This window comes from Botryllus schlosseri, chromosome 2 (assembly GCF_051294905.1).
Source record: "Botryllus schlosseri isolate E-star chromosome 2, Bs_hap1, whole genome shotgun sequence".
NCBI classification, from domain to species: domain Eukaryota; kingdom Metazoa; phylum Chordata; class Ascidiacea; order Stolidobranchia; family Styelidae; genus Botryllus; species Botryllus schlosseri.
The window spans coordinates 2,069,140-2,089,863 of NC_137237.1; the positions used below are offsets into that span (position 1 = coordinate 2,069,140).

Below are 20,724 nucleotides of genomic sequence, written 5' to 3' on the forward strand. Positions count from 1 at the left end.
TAATCCAAATCCGACAAAATTTCACAAATCCTGTTTTTTCAAAACCTAATCCTAATCCATGCTAATCTCTGTTGCAAACACTACACCGCGGACTGAGCAGGACGAACGTTACGGGACAACCGGTCAATATTGTGAATGGATATTATTGAGAATTGTCAATACCAAGATTTAATTCTCTCTCTACCAGTCGTTGAAGTCAAACACTAACCTAAGTCCAGCTATATATAGGATTTCTATATATCCCTGCTCATAAAACAATGAGTTGAGGTATAATAATATCATCTAATGTGACCTCACATTCGACTATTCCAAGTCGTCTAGACTCCTTCCTATCTTTTCATTGTATCGCAATTTTGTGGTGTATTGAACTGATAAAAATTACCAAGAAACCGAACCGAATAATAATATAATTAGTATATTTCCGATCACTCAAATGTTGCAATAGTGCATGAAAGTCTGCCAAAGCGAAAATTATTATTCATTCCATGACCTTCAAGCAATACTGTTCAAGAAATCTTGGTACATAGTCGGCCTCGTGGACGAGGTATGCGACTTTGAGTCCTGTAGTTGCATATTGCCCGCACTCAAAACAAAATTATTGCAGGCACTACCCAATCGAATTAATCTGCGTCCAAAATGCCTGATGACGTCTCTCAACATGGCAATTTCAACTTTGCGGGGCGACAGGTAGTGCCAATGCATGTCTTTTAACGACGGCTTACTTACCTGTATAGTGTATATCTTCTCTAACAGGGATCCGAAAATCCTGAAGTGCTACCACCTGCCCACTGTTCACAATCGGCCAATTATCACGACACTCGAGACGAAGTATTTACTCGATAAAATTCATCCACAGGTATGCGGTTTGAAGATGACTAAGTTGGCGGTTGGATAAGAAAAAATATCAATCACACAATGATTTAAAACCTGGCAAATCGTTTCAATTGCGAAGACATGTGCACCAGCAGTACTAAAAAACATTGGAAAGCACCGGGAAAATACAGGCTGCAGTCATGAGCGCACCGAGAACAGAAATGTAGCGTTATGAGCCGTTTAGTGAGAGAAGCTGAATATGCGGACAGTAACAAATGTTACCAAATGAAAGCATACGATGATACGGGCAGAGCTGGACAACTAGAAAATGTTCAGCTATTTCTAATTGTACTAGAGTTAGAATTACAGCCACAGTTTTTTTCCAAATTAGATTACAATTGCAATCATAGCTATGCACTCATTCCAAATTAGATTAGAATTATATCTAGTTTTTTTTCAATTAGAGTAGAATTATAGCTAATTTTTCCAAATTAGATTAGAATTGGAATTATAGTTATATACTCATTACAAATTAGTTCATAATTTTAGCTGGTCTTTTTCCAAAATAAATCGGAATTACAGCAATATTCTTTTTCCTAATTAGATTAGAATGTTAGAATTCACGAAGGAAATTCAACAAAAATCAAGTTCTATTCATATAGAATCCGAGTTCGTTGTCACGAGCAAGAAAAAGGCAAATGTCTGACGTACACCAAGCTTGGCTCATATCCCATATGTACCGTTCTCCCGTAACATTTTCATGATGATCATAAATCATAGTAACATAATAGATTGCCACGATTTTCCCTCAAATTGCTCCAATCAGACAGCTGAAATAATCTAGTTGTCCAAGACCAGCCACGCTTTGCCGTACAATCACGTCGACCTGACGAAAACAGTCGAGTAATTCCACAGAAGTGATAAGGAACAATGTAAAAAAATGATTATCGTACTAATTTGGACTTAAACACGAGTGACATGGAACACGTTACACAGCCGTAGGATGTCGCTATTAACGCGGACTTTAACCGGAGAAACGCCCTCATTTGCCACAGTGTTGTTCTGACAGCTCTTAATCCAAACATCGTGCTTACGGTCACAAGCAATACTAAAAAGGATTACTACTCGAAAAGCTGTACTCAGGCATGATAGGTATTATGGCATGATCACTTGTAGGAATCGGGGCCGGGCAGAATTGCGTAACCAAAGACTACAGTGCCCGACAGGGCTGTTCAAAAGTAACCTTTTTCCTTGAATCTTACGGGCTACGTTGATTAAATCGTTAGGTTGCCTGAAAAAACGATGCACACCAAATTTGAATTCATTCCAACCAATATTCGCGGATTTCGTACAGTATGAAAATTTTGAATTTGCCCAAAAATGCAAAAAAAAATTTTTCAAATTTTTTCTGCCAACCCCGTGATTTTGTTGCGCTGTCTTCAAAAACGATGCAAAACAAATTTGACTCAATTCCAAGCTGTAGAAGTGGAGTTATTTCAGTTTTTCTTTGATAATCCTTGATCGCTGGATCATCCCATAATGATCATCGAAAAACTTGAATAACTCCGCTTCTACAGCTTGGAATTGAGTCAAATTTGTTCCGCATCGTTTTTGAAGACAGTGCAACAATTTCATGGGGTTCTAAGGAAAATTAAAAAAAAAAATATTTTGCAATTTTGAGCAAATTCAAAATTTTCAAACTGTACGAAATCCGCGAATATTGGTTGGAATGAATTCAAATTTGGCGTGCGTCGTTTTTTAAGGCAACTTAACGATTTAGTCACGTAGCCAGCAAGATTCAGGAAAAAGGGTTATTTTTGAACAGCCCTCTGCCCGTACTACATCACATTATATATAATTGGTATTTTTTCTACCATACCTTTTCCATTGCACTTGGTGACGATGCTGTGGATCGATCACGGCTCCGCAGACATGCCATTTCCGATAACGTGTGTACCTTTGCAACACACGTTTCGTATGCTGCGTTATGAGCGATCGAAGTTTCTAGGCTTCCACAATGGAAAATGGCATCGAAACCATAATTTTCGTTGATAGATTTACACTTAATGGCAAGGAGAAAACAATTTCTCGAACTACTTTGCTCATTAACGTTAACACCAGATTCAGATTACATTACTCGAATCATTATGCCCGGCCCTGGTAACAATATGAAAAGATATTTAAATGTAACACAGCTTGATAAAAAGAACAAGGAAATATGATAAAATGATTGAAAACCATTAGAAACGCAAACGGTTATAACTCATCGTAATACTGCAGCCGTTGTTGCGGTGTCGAGTCTTGCGACTGTAAAAATAATCACGACATTAGCCGGCCGGCGACGTGGCGGAAAATTAGCGGCTCACCAGATTCTTGGCGGGGTATTTCGCGGAGCCTTTTACAGTGTTTTCCGTACGCGAATGCTCGTAGGTAGTTGTTTTATCGTCGACTTTCAAGTCTTCGATTTCGGACTTCAAAGCCGCCAACTGTAGTTCGATGTGGCGTGACTTGGCTTGATACTCAACTCTGAAAATATGAAAGGATAATAATAAGATTATATTATTAATATAATATCTTAATCCAGGGTATAATGACGGCGCAAAAAGCGCTACCAAAGGGGTTATAAACTTGAAGAGAACATTGTCGGTACTCGAGTAGAAGTAGGTATATTCAAGTAAGTAAAAAAGTATTTCAGTCCCAATTTTCCGTAAATATACTGGAAACTGCGAAGTAGCAGCAGTCTCAAATCATAACATGGCACTCGAGTAGAATTTAAGTCGTAAATTTATATCTTCCACTCAAGTAGAAACAGAAATAGCGAAGTGAAGTGACCTACTACTGTACTGACCATCAGAACTAGAAAATTCACAGAATTTCTGAATTACATTAAAATCACAACAAGAGCTGAACAGTTTTTTCTTCCAAATTAGATTAGAGATATCAGGTTGAATTAAAAATCGATTCATAAAAACTTGAAAATCGAATTTAACCCGCATTAGAAAGACATGCAACAAAAATCAAGATAAGTTCACATCGAATACGACTTTATTCTCGTCGTGAGTATCGCAAATGTCTGTACAGCAAGCCAGGCCCTACATTTCTCCTGTAGTATTCTCAGGAGAACCAGAGATAAGACTAGAATTAAAAAAAGAGCATAGAAGTAGATTACGGGCATTTCACTCTAACGCTTCACTGGACAATAGGAATTATCTCCAAAAACCTTTCTTTCTCTATCTCCTGCGTCAGCTGCTGCATGATATTAGTCGTGATCTGGTTCTGCGGATTCCCCGTCATATCGCCCGACGTTTTCGGGCTATGTTCGTAAGCAACACCGGCGCTTGCGTACAACGGCGCTGATCCGTTCGCAGGTGCCGTCAGCGGCGCCACAGTCACGCTCTGCACGATGTTGAGATGATGGGGCGTGATCTGCGTGCTGTTATGGTCTGACGAGCCGGAGCTGTTATGGTTATGGTGATAGTGAGCCGTGTTCGGGGGTAGGATTGAGTTTGTAGGCGTTGAAGTCTTCGGATGGCCCGCGCCTGTAGGGTAGATGTAATTTGCTCCGCTGTTTTCTTGGGAGTTTGAATGCTGAAAATAGGAAGACGATGTCATTTTCCGGTGACTACTCGCAATTAAGACCAAATAGCAGCACACAATATATTACTCATGTTGCCAAATTTATTTCGCTCAAAGTTTTACGGCTGACTCTCATCAGGAGCGGACGTCAGTAAATGAGGCAAACCTCGAAATACAGAAAGAATTTTGGAAATACCGGTATTCACAATGGGTAGTTCTATAATAAATATTTAAAGAATTCGGCAGATATTCAAAAGACACGGCATCTAGCTTGCTAAAATTTCGAGCCAAGCTTGGAGTGAGACTACAGCTTTATTTCTTGTATTTCTTCCTAAGTCAGAATCGATTTCAATTTCCAAATTTTTCGCCGATTCCATAACACTAATCTAATTCCGAAAAGCTGCACATTTTCTAGATGTCCAACTCTGCACTGATACTTACCGAAGCGTGAACGATCATAGATAATTTTTCTTTGGCCTCAAGCTGCGCTTGCTTCGCTCTTCTCAGCTCCTCTCGGAGATTTTCCGCTTCCGATGCTCTGAAACAGAGTTATCATTCCGTTGGATAGGCCCTTCAATATCCAGAGTTTAGTGATACTGATATTTTTAAAGAGACGTACAGATGCCAGTTACACATTTCAAAGTCACTTGATTGCAAACCGCGTTTTTTTTTTCGCAAATAACATTTCAGAGAAGCAGATGTGTCGATGAGGCATTGATTGACAGCTTACTTGATCCTGGACTCCTCCTGAAGTTGGTTCGTGATCCTGTCGTAACTCGAAAGCTTCTGCTGCAGCTGAACGTTGGCTTGCTGAGTCTGAAATGTAAAAAAGATCTAATAACTACGCTTCTAGTGGTTGGAATTGAGCCAAATTTGGTGTGCTTCATCTCTACCGACAGCCTAACAATTGCGTGGGGTCGGCAGAAAAATTTTGAAATTAATTTTTTTGTTTTTTAATCATGAATTCTAAACTTTCTACTGCGAGAAACTAGCTTCCACTAACCTAACAATTTTATCAAGTAGCCAGTGAAATCTGAAGGAAATTTTTTTTCCAGCAGCCCTTCTACGCACGTTACCGGAAATGTCATATCTGTGAGGCCGTGTTCAACCATAGAGCATTGTCACAAAGTGCAATGAAATAGGTACGGTCGAAAGTGCGCTGAATTGTCTTTGATGTGATGTAGAGCTGGCATTTTGTTCTTTGCGGACGCAAAAAGGAATATATTTGAATTTTCTACACGATTCATACTGCAGTGACGTCGTAATGAGCGATACTCGGACGCTCTACTTGACCCGAAGCCAAGACCATCAGCGTCGTATCACAGATTTCGTTGGGTTATTCAAAACTAAATCTTTGTTTTTAAATTTTTGGTATTCCAATTCATAGGATGCGACAGCACCTTGGCATCATACCAGGGTCGTAACCGAGTCACAAGTCAATCTCACTTTTATGGTTTTGACTCGAGTCAAGTCGAGTCATTTTCAATTCGCCGCCGAGTCAATTTCGAGTTCGAGTCTGCGAGCAGAGGGTCGAGTCCGAGCCACAGTATTGTGACTCGAGCCCGATTCCAAGTCATCGTGTTGACTGCTCAGTTTCCGGTTAAAGTCTTGTTAAACCCACTTTTTGGTGATATCGAATGGTTCCCGTTTTTAATATTGTAATTTTCCTCACTTTTAGCAGTTTCTGGCCGCGTTTTCCGGCACCAGCACCAATAGACGAAATCCCAATAGCGTGGTTACTTTACTATCTTTCGAAATCACAATGAAATGTCGGTCTCGGCCGTCCGAGTCTCGAGTCACGTGACTTGGTTCGAGTCATGCGCAATGACTTGAGTCCAAAAAATAGTGACTCGAGTCGAGTCGTCACAACCCCGTGTCTTACTTTGTTGAATTCCGCGGTGACTCGCTGCGTTTCTTGCTCCGCGTGGGCGGCTTTCTTCTTGAGGAGCAGTGCTTCTTCCTCGGCGACCCGAGCCTTTTCGGACAACAATTCCGCGGTCTCTTCGGAACGATGCTGAAAATTGAATAGTATAATCATATCGAAATAAACCTGAATATTTTCGGCCGACACTCGTCAGGGGCAATCGTCAGCAACCGGTTTGAAAATTTTGAATTTACCCAAATTTTTCTTTCAACCCCGTGAAATTGTTGCGCCGTCTTCAAAAACGATGCAAAACAAATTCGACTCAATTCCGACCAGTAGAAGATTTTCATTGATAATTCTGGGATTATCCTCGATCGGTGGATAATTCCGGAATTATCATCGAAAAGCTCAAATAATTTCGCTTCTACGGGTTGGAATTGAGTCAAATTTGGTGTGAGTCCTTTTTAAGGCAGTACCTAACAATCAAATCAAACAGCCAGCAAGATTCAGTTGAAAGCCCTAATGCTCACCAAAGCCTCAAACGCAGCTTTGCTCTCTTCCTGAAGTTCTTTCAACCTGGAACGGTAAAAATACGGTTTGCACGCGTCATGTAAAAATAGTACATTCAGTCTAAGGCAGGGGTTCTCAAACAGTGCGCTACAGGAGCATGTTCAGGTAGGCCCACGGAGCTATTTGGAAAATTGTAGAATTGGTGAAAGTTTATTTGTTATGTTATTCGCTCAAAAATACATCCATGTTGTCGAATTATACGTAGGGTACACAAAGCTTTTCATCTGAATCTGATGAGATGTAGTGGCCCATATGAGGTCACAATCGACAAGTCGGAATGGGGCGGCTTTTGTCTCCTGGCTATGACTACCTACGGCTAACAGCAACAAAAATAATTTCGATTATATAATAACTGGAAGTTCATACTGAAGTTTCCGAGTATTATGGCGGGGTTGTATGTCGCTGAAAAGGGTGTGCATTAAACTCGGGGTGAAGTGCATTTGATATAGATTGACGGTACTTCGGCAGGTATTATTGTAGCATAAAAATAACCATAATTGCAATCTATTATTATCAATTATCGACTTCCTGTGGAAATATACGGCACCACCGCAACGCTTCGTAATGGATTGAGGATTCAGCGCAGCACAATAATCTTCGGAGTCCGGCCTTGAAATCGTTGTGCATGATGGTAAAGTCATTATGAATTGATTGTATCGTTGGATTGATGTCCTGACATCGTGATTTCAGTAGGCACAAGGCATACCGTGTACCACATTGCCAAGCTAGCCTATTTTAAAAATCTTTCTCCACTTCTTTATAGTATCCCATTCACCAAAGAATTGTTTGAAGCTGGCCCAGAACGGTTACATTATTCCGCACCATAGTGGAACTAAACCCCGATCACACAGTGGAACAGCGGACAGCAACAATTTACACAAGAGGGCGCAACTGCAGCACCCTAAACCATTAATTGGGGGGAGCTCGAAGGGGCACAAAATTACTTCGTTGGCCGTTTATTGGATGGGATTTATTCAAGTTGAAAATTTCCTTAGACTAGACGTCTAGAGTTAAATATGATTAAACCTGGCGAGTGTCAGCCGAAAACAATCAGGCTTATTTCACCATGACCATACTATTGAAACTCACTTTTGTTCTAGCTCCTCTTTCTCCATCAGAATCCTTTGCCTTTCCTCGTTCTGCCTTCTACGTTCGACCTGTCAGTTTTTGTCGTAGTGGTCAACTTTGATAATCGACTCAAAGTAACATAACATAATTATATACTCCATTTACGAGTAGAAGCAGCCATTTCGAAGACGCGTCAAAACCGCGTCAACTGGGAGTAGAAAACGTCGGTATGAAACGTGCTCGAGTGGTTCAAAAAAGTGCAAGAGGAAGTAAATATTCCAAGTAAAAAGTAGGATTCTAGGCCTAGTTTTGCCTTGGAAATACTGAAAGCTGTAGAAGTAGAGCAGTCTCAAGTAGTCTCAAATCATAAGCACTTGACTAAGTGGCGAAAGTAGGAAAAACCTACTCAAGTGCTGCAAAGAGAACTTCCTTACTGGCCACCTTTGATCGAGCTATCGCGTTAGTCACAGACCAGCGATGTAGCCAAAAGTCGCAAGGTTCCGAGTCACCAGTCACCAGACTTTCACAGTTTTGACTCGAGTCATTTTCAATTTGCAACGGAACCAACTACGAGTCAACCTACTTTTTCAACTCTGCTCGAGTGATATAGAATGGCTCGCATTCATAATATAGCAATTTTCCCAAGTATTAACAGTTTCTGCCCTTCTTTTTCAAGTATCAGGACTGATAGACAAAATACCAATAATGTAACGACTTTACTGTCTTCGAAGTTACAATGAAACCTCTGTCTTGGCCGACCTAGTGTCGAGTCATATGACTTGGTTCGAGTCATGCACAGTGACTCGAGTACAAGTCGAGTCAATTTACGTAATTGTAAAAAATGACTCGAGTCACCAAAAAATCCAACCCCGACGCAGGCGTACCTGTTTCCTGGCTCGCTCGTCACGGGCCTGGCTTTTCATCTGCTGAATTTCCATGCTGTCTACTTTGCGTCTTTGCATGAACAAGTCGTGGTTACCGCGACAGAGATCGAGGATCTGAAAAACGGTCGAGAGTCACCGAACATCGTACGTGGCAGGCTTATACAAACTGCTCGATTTTCAAAATGAGCGACTATCACAACAATCTAAAACTACTCACTTTCAAAGACTCGCTACTTGAAGTAGACCTGCCATACAATTGAATTGTATATTCATATTGAAATGAACCCGAATATGGTCGGCTGACACTTATCAGGGGTCATCGTGTGTCAGTGTCAGTCAGAGTGTCAGCCGAAACTATTCGGGTTCATTTCGATATGAATATACTATTCAGTTGTATATTGAAGTTCTGTGCCCCCAAGAAGCTCTTTCGAGCTACCGTACCAAGAAAAACATCTAAAAATAGTACATTGAGCTTGAGCGGTCTCTTGTGCCATGATTATTCAAAATTTTACTTCATATTTGGTGATACGATTATTGATATACGAAGTTCTTTCCAATTCTCGACTAGCTGCCGCCGATTACCCCTGACGAGTGTCAGCCGAAAAGATTCGGGTTCATTTCAATATCATTATACTATAGAAATTAAACATGGAACGGCAACGATCGATTTTGCAGCTTCGTTCCGCTTCGCCGAGGCTGGAGTGGAGAATTGTTTTGCGTAAGCGACTGTAGGATTTCTGGCAATCCAAAAGCTGTCGTCTCGAGCGCAGAAATTACTGAATCTGGTCTTGATCGAAAGCTACTGTTGCACCAATTCCGAAAATATAAATTAAAATAATGGTCAGGCACTGATCCACCTAGAATCCGTCCTCCAAGTCTGAAATATCGGCATTGTTCAGAACAATCGGGTGACCGCAACACAATGGCCATAACAATGACCCGTTTGCAACCCTCCAATTGTTCGAACAATGCCGATATTTCAGACTTGGAGGACGGATTCTAGGTGGATCAGTGCCTGACCATTATTTTAATTTATATTTTCGGAATTGGTGCAACAGTAGCTTTCGATCAAGACCAAATTCAGTAATTTCTGCGCTCGGGACGACAGCTTTTGGATTGCCAGAAATCCTACAGTCGCTTACGCAAAACAATTCTCCACTCCAGCCTCGGCGAAGCGGAACGAAGCTGCAAAATCGATCGTTGCCGTTCCATGTTTAATTTCTATAATTATACTATACAATTGTGGCTTTTCAAGTCTTGCACCACCCCTCCACGCTATCCCGGAAATGCCGAGCGTCAAGCCGGGAAGCCGCCGATACCACTTCCACTGATTTACCAGCCGGGGATTGAACCCACGGCCTACTGAACGAGAATCCGAACGCTCCACCATTACGGTGTTTTGTTGGCAATCAGCAGGGCAAGTTTTAGAAACTTTGCAACTTTTTTTACAGCTTCCGGCAGCTTCCTAAATAGTCGGAAGTTATGTAGAATGCAGTTATGAGCTGTCTGACGGAATCTTATAGTGCAACTTTTTGTAACTTTTGTCCAATTTTTCACTCAACTTTTTGCAACTTTTTCGATTTTTCATGGAAGTTTTTTCGATTTTGCATGCAACCAACATTTCACTGGAAATATTTGGCAATTAGATCACTGTTTTTTGAGAATTTTGGTGAAATACACGGCCAAATTCGACTGAAATGCCGGAAATCAGGTTGACCTTTTTCTCTTCTTTTTAGTCAACCAATGGAGAATGTGGATGGAAAAGTGTTTAACGGGAGCAGAACTGGAAAGTCACGCAACCAAAATCTGGTCTTTTGGCGCAACTTTTGAGAAAAATAAACGCAACTTTCCACGGATTTCACTGCAACAAAAACTTGCCCTAGTAATGAGTAGTCCTATGGGCATAGCGTATATTTACAAAGGGGTCAAAAACATGCGTTGATCGAAACAACTCAACAAATACGTACCAATTTATTTTCCCCCGGTTCGTCATTAAAAAATATGAAGTCGTTATTGGTAATATCGATAACTCCGGCCGCCACAGATTCGTCGGTGGCGGAGGGTTGGTTCCGTCGCAGCGTCGCGCTTCTCGAAGGCGGGTTTTGTTTTATCGTGAACTTGTTGTCCTTGAAAAACATATCGCAAAGTTCGCTCCACTGGAAAGACACAATCGGATGGAGACGGTCGTCTTTGTGGTACACGGACATCGACACCGCGTTGATGCCCAGCCAGAGGCTCGTGTCGTTACGGTTCTGTAGAGGAAACGAATATTAAAACACTTGATTTCTTGAGGAATACACAGCTGGATAATATCTTCACCAGGGGTGTTCAAAAATGACTTTTTTTTTCCAATCGTACTGGCTACTCGATAAAATTGTTGGGTTACCTAATTTAAGCCTACACACCAAATTTGGTTCAATTCCAGCCAGTGGAAGCGGAGTTATTGCCGTCGAAAAATTTGGATTATGAATAAAACAGTATTTACGGTGACCAATTCTTTAAATATTTCTTATAGTGGTCCCCAAAGGCCACCGTAAATACTATTTTATTCAAATCCACATTTTTCGACGGCAATAACTCCGCTTCTACTGGTTGGAATTGAACCAAATTTGGTGTGTAGGCTAAAATTAGGTAACCCAACACTTTCATGGGGTGAAAAGAAGATTTTCAATTTTTTTGTTATTCATTTTTATATAATAAATAGAAACTCTCTTCTCCTGTAGCAATGCGGCTATTGGCTGGAATTGAACCGAATTTGCTGTGTAGGCTTAAATTAGGTAACCTAGCAATATTATCAAGTAGCCAGTGCGATTGGAGAAAAAAAGTCCTTTTTGAACACCCCTAATCTTCACATTGAAATAAACCCGAATATTTTCGGCTGACGCTCGTCAGGGGTAAAAGTCAGCAATTAGTAGAGATTTCAAAACAAGTTTGTACATCAATGATGATATATGATAACGATATTGCTGATATAGAAAGCCGTTTTCAATTCTCTGCTAATTGCTGATGAGGCTAGAGTGAGATAGCACTAATCCAATTGTACTCTAATTCGAACTTTAACCTAATAGACGCCATTTAAGGCAGGGTTGTAATGACTCGAGTCACGACTCAACTCGAGTCACGATTTTTTGCGTAAATTTGTGTCTTGACTCGACTTGTACTTGAGTCATTGTGTTCAAATCGAGTCGTATGACTCGAGGTCAGGACACTGTGATATTTCGCTCACTTTGATGCTAAAATATTGCACGCCGCACATTTCCAGACTCTGCGCGATTTTCAGATACTCTAGTTCCGCTTCATCCGAGGTCATTCCACGATGGCCTGTATACCTGAATTAAAAAATACCAACATATTTCAGTCGACATTCACCGAGACAAGACGTGTTCTTCAATCCGTAAATATTTGTATTGGAAAACGAACTATATCCACTTAAGAAGTACCATGTGAACATTCAGACTCAGACTCGAGTCAAAACACTACGACTCGACTCGACTCGACCCGCTACTAGCCGACTTGTACTCGGACTTGACTCGGTGGTGAATTGAAAATGAATAGAATTGACTCGACTCAAACTATGAACGTGAGATTGACTTGTGACTTGAAACCTTGTGACTTACAACCTTGGTGATATCGAAGGCCTCGGTCGCATTTGCATAACATACTGATTTTTCTCACTCACGTCAAACACATAAAACATAGTTTCTGAGCCTATTTTCCAATTATCGGTCCTGAGATTACGTGAGGCTTGAATCAGGTCAAAGACAATATCTCGAGTCATGCACAGCACAATGCCTCGATTTCAAGTCTAGTCAAATTTTACATATTTAACAAAATGACTCGAGTCAAGTCGGCTCACTGAAAAATTACATCACGACTCGAGTCATTACAACCCTGCTATACACGAACTCAAACATCCTTACCAAGAAGTAATTTTTTCTTCCCACATCGCTTCAGACATTTGAAACTGTCCGATAACGCTGCTGGGCAGCAAAGTTTTCGCGTTCATGAAACCAGGCGGGTGGACTTCGACGTCGTAGTCTCCGTACTAGAATCGGAAAACTTCATTTGAAATGCCTTTCAAGATGACCGCAACATTACGTGTTTGAAATGATGCATTAAGCAATACTCATAGCAGGGCTGAGGGCAGCAATTTGAGAGCTCAATTGTAATGATTTTAGTGGTGTAGTGATACAAAAGTACACCCTTTCACACCACGAGTAGAATTTCAACAATTGAAAATACAGTTTCAATACTAAAGGGGCACCGCACTCTGAAAATGATGTGGTCTCAAATTGAAGGGCAAAACGGAAAAAAATCTGGCCGCAGCCGTTTTCTTCAGAACGCCAACTTAATGGAGCTGCAATTTATTGATATTTCCACAGGGTCTTCACGCTCCAGCAGTCACGCAGAGATCAAATTTTATATCGTTTACAGCCGATGTTATGAAGGAAATATGTCGTACACGCCAAGGTGGTTTAGATACCACGTTCAACGGAAGATGTTCAGTCAGGAGAATAATGTCAAAATCGGGCCTAGCGCCTAGAGTATTCTTTTTCTTTAGGACAGAAATAGATCATGTCCTATTCTTATGTATAAAACATTGTTAGTACAATGTTCAACCTCTGCATGACTGCTGGAGCGTGAAGACCCTGTGGAAATTTCGATTAATTGCAGCTCCATTACGGTGGCGTTCTGAAGATAATGGCTGCGGCAAAATTTTTTTTTTCGTTTTGCCCTTCAATTTGAGACCACATCATTTTTAGAGTGCAGTGCCCCTTGGAGCCTCGAAACCTTGGTTAACTATATCTCAGCCTCGTCGAACATGTTGCACACAGACTTGAAAAGATAGATAACTAGCTTCCATCTTTGGAGAATCTACTGCAGTCGTTGTCAATACACATATATAAACTCACCTTGGCTTGGACAGCATATGAAGCAAGCAGAACGGACGCCTCTGGAGTACAATCCAAGTCTTCTGATAAAATCAGGTGCTGGATCTATCGGAGAAATGTTTAGTGACGGAATCAAGCTCAAAGGAATGAAAAAAGCATGTCCATTTGCGAAACTAAATCGCATGATTGACTTTAAAAATACAGCTGTTCAGGACACAGACTATGCCTGTACAGAAGGGGTGTTCAAAAATGACTTTTTTTCTCAAATCGTACTGGCTACCTGATAAAATTGTTAGGTTACGTAGTTCAAACCTGCACACCAAATTTGGCTCAATTCCAACCAGTGGAAGCGGAGTTATTGCCGTCGAAAAATTTGGATTTGAATGAAATAGGATCAACGGTGGGCACACCTATAATAAATAATTAAAGAATTGGTCATCGCAAATACTATTTTGTCGATAATCCAAATTTTTCGACGGCTATAACTCCGCCTCGACTGGTTGGAATTGAGCCATATTTGGTGAACATCGTTTCTGTAGACAACCTAACACTTTCATGGGGTTAACAGAAAATTTTGAAATTTTTGTTTTATTTATTTTTATATAATAAATAGAAATTCTACTCCAGTAGCACAGCGGCTACTGGCTGGAATTGAACCAAATTTGGTGTTTAGTCTAAAATTAGGTAACCTAACAATTTTATCAAGTAGCCAGTACATTTTGAGGAAAAAAGTCATTTTCAACATCCCTACTGTACAGTGCACAGTGTACACTAGCGTTGTTCAAAAATAACTATTTTTTTCCTATGAAATTGCTAATTTGTCAAATATAACTACGACGCATAACAAATCTGGCTCAATTCCAAGCCGTAGAAGCAAAGTTATTGGACTAGAAAATTTCGAATTTGAAATCATAGTATTTACGGTGGGTAGTTCCATACTCGCAGCAGTACTTGATCACAATTACATGGAGAAGTATTCATGATTATTCGCACACAATTACATTCACGATTGCGATGAGATTTTTTCACGAGAGAACATTTTATTCAACACGTGATGTCTTTCCCTTGTTAGATCACAAGAAATCCATTTCCCCATTTTATTGCTGACGATTTCTCGCCCCATCAATTTTCATTTTAGCTACGACCCACGTTAACATGGTAGGCCTATACAAGAGGATGTCTGAGCGCAGACTAAAATTTTGAGCAAATAATCGCAAAATAACGATTGATGCCAGTTTAAGTGGGAACACAGCAAGCCTAAGATAAAATGAAATACTGCCCATAACATACAAAAGTTTTTTCTCCTAAAAACACTATACCTGCAATACCCTTAACACAAATATTGCCATCAAAAAAAATGATATGTAATGATGGATTTGATATTGAAATCATGACTATTTATTTGAATGGTATAAAGTTCAAATATTCTATCAGTTGAGGAACATTTGCCTAATATAGGCTACACAGTACCCACTCATGCTACCAGTACCAGCGACAACAAATCGACTGTATTTACATCAGTTGCCATGCAAAGCCAGATATATCCGCCCAGATGTTAATTCATGTTCCCGATAATCTGCTCTTACATAGACCAGGTGAAATTTATTGGAAAAGTGAAAAACAACTCTGCTGTTATTCCTACCTCTGTGTGACTAATTCATGGCGAGATATAATATGACTGATATTCAATACCTTGACTCAAACCAGTTGGAGAATAATGTCAACTCTCAACAGGAGAATTGTACACCATATGCTATAAGACTGATTTAAACAGATTTCATCAGCACAACAGTTAATCCAATTATAATTTGTATGGCATAATAGATTATAAAGTGTGAATTTGGCTCTGCAACTGCATATCATAGCAGGACAAATGCTGAGATAACATACGAGGCCCTGCCTCCAGTTAGAAGCGTTCCCTTTGGTGTTTTAGTCCAGGCTTTTCGGACTCAATTTGGGTAGCGGGCCAGACTCGAGAAGTCTTGAAATCCTTTTTCTATGATGCTACAATTCAATATCGGTAACTTTGTTTTTGTAGAACTTCATTTTCAAGCCTATACAAAATATATATTATTACGAATTATTAGCGCTCTATTGTAGCGACACCTTTATTCGTGAACAATGGAACTGGTGAAAATACAATGAACCACTAAGACAGTGCTTCCTAACCCGTGCTTCACAACGATATAGCATAAGTCAGCATATTTCTTTGCTTCTATTGTTTTATTCGTGATGTGGTGCCAGTTGTGGACTCCTGGGCATACGCTGTGGGGAATAGAAGAGATTTAGCTGTAACCATGGCCACTATTGGAGTTCTAGAATTTTTCCTTTGAAATTTTACCGACACTGGCATGAAATTGTCAAGTTATCTAAATGTAGGCTACGATGCATGAGATAGTGGTGTTCAAATTTTGGATTTGAAAGAATAGTATACCCGGCTCAAGCTTTAACGCTTTCACCACTGTGAATAAGTACCTTTCGGTCATATTTTTTCCAGAAAACTTTTAGGAAATCTTTAAATGACTAGAGCGCAAATTGCCGGGTCGTATGCAGAATAAGCCGTCTTCACAAGCATTTTTTTATCCGTTCACTAAATATATCTCACTGGGTGTTCTAACATTTTCGCCCCCTTGCTTCTCAAAAACGCCCGAGTTAGGAATCACTGCTCAGCATTTTTTAATGCCATCGTGGGTTATTCAAATATAACTTCTATTTCGAAAGCTTACCGTACTGAAAATTTTGAGTTCAAAAAAATAGTACCGGTTTTTACGGTGGATATCGTACCGGGAGTTCTATAATTAATTATGATAGATTTTCCCATCCTAAATACGATTTTTATAAATCCAAAATTTACTACTGCAATAACTTTGCTTCTGTGGGTGGGAATTATTTGTTATGAAACCTCACAATTTCATGGGGTATCCACTGGCCAGTGGCCAGTATTGTTCGAAAAAAAATTAATGAATTTGAACTTTTGAACTCGAATAGCTTGGCTTTTTCAGGTTGGAATTGAGCCAAATTTGATGTACCGGTACAACATTTTCCGAGCAAAATTTGACGCGCAGCGTTTTATACTAAGGCGAAGTAACAATTTTGTCAACTATCCAGTGAAATTTGAAAAAAAAAATTTCACAACCTCAGTGTTCATGTGCAATATTGTTATCTAACTTTTTTCGTGTAGTAAGCAGGGTTGTAATGATTCGAGTCATGACTCGACTCGAGCCACGATTTTCTGATGACTCAGCTGAACTCGAGTCATTTTCTCAAAATAGGGAAATGACTCGACTCGACTAGAGTCGATCTGTGTATTGACTCGACTTGGACTCGAGTCATTACGCATGACTCTAACCAAGTCATATGACTCGAGACTCAAATGACCAAGACCGACATTTCATTGCAATTTCCAAGAGTAGTAAAGTAACCACACTATTGGGATCTCGACTATGGTACTGGTACTTGAAATTGCGACCAGAAACTGGTAAAAGTGGAGGAAAATTAGTATATTATGAATGCGAACTATTCGATATCACCAAAGTGGGTCAACAAGACTTTAACTGGAAACTGAGCAGTCAATGAAATGACTTGGACTCGGACACGAGTCATAATACCATGACTCGGATTCGACTCTCTGCTCGCTGACTTGGACTCGGTAGTGAATTGGAAATGACTCGACTTGACTCGAGTAAAAACTATTATAGTGAGATTGACTTGTGACTCAGAGCCTTGTGACTTGGTTACAACCCTGGTTGTAAGCATAATTTCTGGACACATGTAAAGTTTGGATGGATGTGGATTATTCCAATCTTGAAACCATCCAGTAAACAGACCACGTATCACACTCAAAAAATGTAGTCTCATAATTTTAGTATTTCGCAGTGCCATTAGGCATTCTGCATCTCTAAGAGAATGTGTCTTATTAGCAAACAAACAAATCTAGAGGATGAGTCACACTAGCAACAGCATTACTCGCGAGCGCTTTATCCACCCTTGACCTACCTACATGGCCTACAAGTCCAACAAATGTTGCAACGATTGCTTGTCTAGCTGGCCTGTGAGAGTGCTATGATTATAAAATCTGTCAATCTGTTGAAACGGTAGATGGGAAGCTATCGCAAAAATGTGAATTATAAAATTACATCACAGCAAAAGTTCCTTAGGCGATTGACTGACATAAACAATTGAAAATGTACAAGCGCAAGGAGCCTTTCAATGCGAGAAATCACAGGCAGACTTTGACAACTAAATAATTGTAGTGTGGTAATCAGACTAATTAGAGAAAAATGCCACCGATCTAATTCTAATCTAATTTCTGGTTTCGCTTAAAATGCTCCAGGAGAACTGTACAGAGAGGAATGAGACAAACTCGGTATATACTCATTTGTAATTCTCGTACTTATGAGAATGAATTTTGATTTAATACGAGCAGAACCTGTTTTTTGTGGTTTTTTTCTGATTTGGAATTGAATTCAATTTCCAAATTTCTGCAAATCCATTCTAATTTTCATCTAAATTGGAAAATAAATGTGCAGCTGTAATTCTAATTCTAATGTTGTATGGGAAAGCTGAAAATAGTCTTAGTTTTCCAACTCTGCAAATAATAGGACAGTCAGATCGCAGAGTATATCACGCGAACTCTGTTCAAGATCACTGGTGACATGTCAATCCATTTTTTTTACTACAACAGACTTTTATAAAAAAAAACTTGTGACAATATTGTGCCTGGCGTGATATACTATATTGACCGAAACATAAACAGGAAAGATATCAAACCATTTATATCTTGCAGTGGAAATTTTCCAGTTTACCGAGGCTGATTAGATAATAACATGGTAGATATTGTGGGGTTCAACAGGTAAAAAAAGGTTAAGAATCACTGATATAGTTAATTACGTGTCACGCCGTAACAATAGATTTTGTACCTGCAAGAAAAAGTGATGTCTTGTGACCTCCTGAATCAGTTCGTCCTCCATGGATTCGGGATAGAACTTTGCGAGAAATCTCAATTCCATCTTGTCGCTCCCGACGGGTTGAGGGATCGGATAACTCAACAGCTAGAAAGAATATAATTTTGGCATAATTGTACTTCATGTTCCTGACAGACGTCAGCACACCAATTTCAAAATAATTTTTTTCGTAGTATTTCAATGGCCATTTAATAAAATTGTTAGGTCGGCTAAAAAAAACACTGCACACCAAATTTGGCTCAAAGCCAACCTGAAGAAGTGAGCAAAGATGTAACACAACGAACGAATTATTCAAAAGCTACGAGACCGTTACGGGACCTGCCGCGTACCTTTTTGTCAAGCTTTATCCAGTTAAATTTCTTTTGCGCGTCATCGAAAGCAAGACCAAAATACCAAGTTTCCCGCAGTCCGATCGTTCGGCACGTCTGGTCAAATACGTCGCGGCCGCGGACATCACTGGGAACCCTGAAAACGATGATCGGAGTTTGCTTGAAAAGTTTGAAAAGAGGAATATGCAGAATAAACATGTAAAAGGCCTATCCTGTAACTTTTCAGGAATTTCAGAAGAGTTTGAAGCAATTTTTGTCATCAAATTAAAACGAGGTTATTGTTAAATGATGACATCAATTTATTCCTTAGATCAGAGTTTTTCAACCTTTTTTACACTGTGGTCCCTTCAATGACCCCTGATTTTTCAACTGTTTGAAAAAAGCATGAAACCTAATTTTAATTGAAAAAAATGGACTGTACAGTTATAGAGAAGTGGAATTAAAAATACTAATTTTCCTCCCTGAAAACGGTTCATGGCTGCCAGGCTGGGAACCCCCGAATAAGACCATGTTGTAATGTCGATAACTTTAAGACAATAAATGAAAGTATATAGACAATAGACAATACTAATTTTTCTCATTCCTAACAATTTCTGATCCCATTTTTCAAGTATTACTACTGATAGATGAAATTTCTTGGTCGAGTCATGTGCAATGACTTGAGTAGGCCTACATATTGACTCAAGACTCAAGTCGAGTCGAGTAATTTTATGTATTTATGAAAATTCATCAACAATGAGAAAGCACCTTTGTTTTCAACTATCAAACACAGAGGCCGGCCAGAACAACAATTAGGAATATAGTTTCCAAACAAAATGGAAGTCTGCAGGATAAGTTTGGTAGCCACCACAGAAACTTGTGAATGGATTAGCATGAGAGAAGATAGGTCTAGGCTAGCGACGAGCGTTGATATTTGATTGTGACTGACAATCTGACATGGAGAATAGTTTCAGATGCAGATACGGTATTGATTCGGGCCATGTTAAGCATACAATTTTAGGTTAACCGCGGAGACTGATAGTGAGAGAACACTCGCAACTAGATTGCGTTACGTCTCACGTTTAGATTCGGATTTGATAAGTTGTTATATGAAATCCACCAGACCCGATGTATCCGCGTAAAAATAACCAATATTTCACACTGTCACTCACTGGAATTCAAGATCGGCAGCTAAAGTCGACACTCGGATGCTGATATTCCTCTTTTTCTTGAACAACGGAAACGGCATCCTCGCTTTCAAGGCTTCCGACTTCAGGTGATATACAGTGGATTGGTTTCGTTTCGCAGACGTGGATTACAGTCCAACATTTATCCACAGATAGAGGCGACTCACGCTTTCAATTCTGTCACAAAGTAACTGGACTTAAACGCTAGCGATATCCACTGCACCTGGTATTAAAGACCTTACCCTCGAAATTAAAGTCTGTTTGATAGTTAGCTCGTTAACGCAATAAACCGAAACAACAACTTCTCCGCTCTCCGTGTGTATCAAGAGACGCGGTGGAGACAACGGGAGTTGCTAAACCGCCGTGACCAGTGCCACCAACGTGGCCGACGAAGATATATAACTACGGACGCGAGGAACCTTCTGATCTCAAACTGCGGGAAATTGAACGTCAAATATATACATCTATATATATAATTGTATAGAATTCTTTCCAATGAGGTAGAGATGATTTTTTATACATAAATATTTTATATACATGATGCAGAACCAGGCAGCAGAGAAAGGATCGGGAGATCAAGTCAGATAAAGCATGACTC

General features: G+C 39.9%; 1 protein-coding gene across 1 annotated transcript; it reads right to left on the bottom strand.

The window, feature by feature from the left end:
• Positions 1-817: 817 nt before the first annotated feature.
• LOC145432957 (merlin-like) lies at positions 818-20,520 on the bottom strand. The gene is made up of 17 exons (XM_080309796.1): positions 20,369-20,520; positions 20,112-20,303; positions 18,961-19,096; positions 18,587-18,718; positions 13,689-13,772; positions 12,696-12,820; positions 12,002-12,104; positions 10,743-11,027; positions 8,776-8,889; positions 7,913-7,980; positions 6,784-6,829; positions 6,272-6,403; positions 5,120-5,205; positions 4,831-4,927; positions 4,034-4,401; positions 3,180-3,339; positions 818-3,120 (listed from the first exon to the last, which is right to left on the bottom strand). The coding sequence occupies exons 2-17, from the start codon at positions 20,186-20,188 to the stop codon at positions 3,070-3,072; spliced, it is 2,064 nt and encodes a 687-aa protein (XP_080165922.1). The 5' UTR covers positions 20,189-20,303; positions 20,369-20,520; the 3' UTR covers positions 818-3,069.
• Between the last annotated feature and the right edge of the window lie 204 nt (positions 20,521-20,724).

Coding starts and splice junctions, on each gene's coding strand:
- LOC145432957 (XM_080309796.1), bottom strand. CDS start 20,188: ATGCCGTTTCCGTTGTTCAAGAAAAAGAGGAATATCAGCATCCGAGTG. Junction 18,719..18,960: donor GGATAAAGCTTGACAAAAAG/GTACGCGGCAGG, acceptor TATTCTTTCTAG/CTGTTGAGTTATCCGATCCC. Junction 13,773..18,586: donor GACATCACTTTTTCTTGCAG/GTACAAAATCTA, acceptor TTTCTCCGATAG/ATCCAGCACCTGATTTTATC.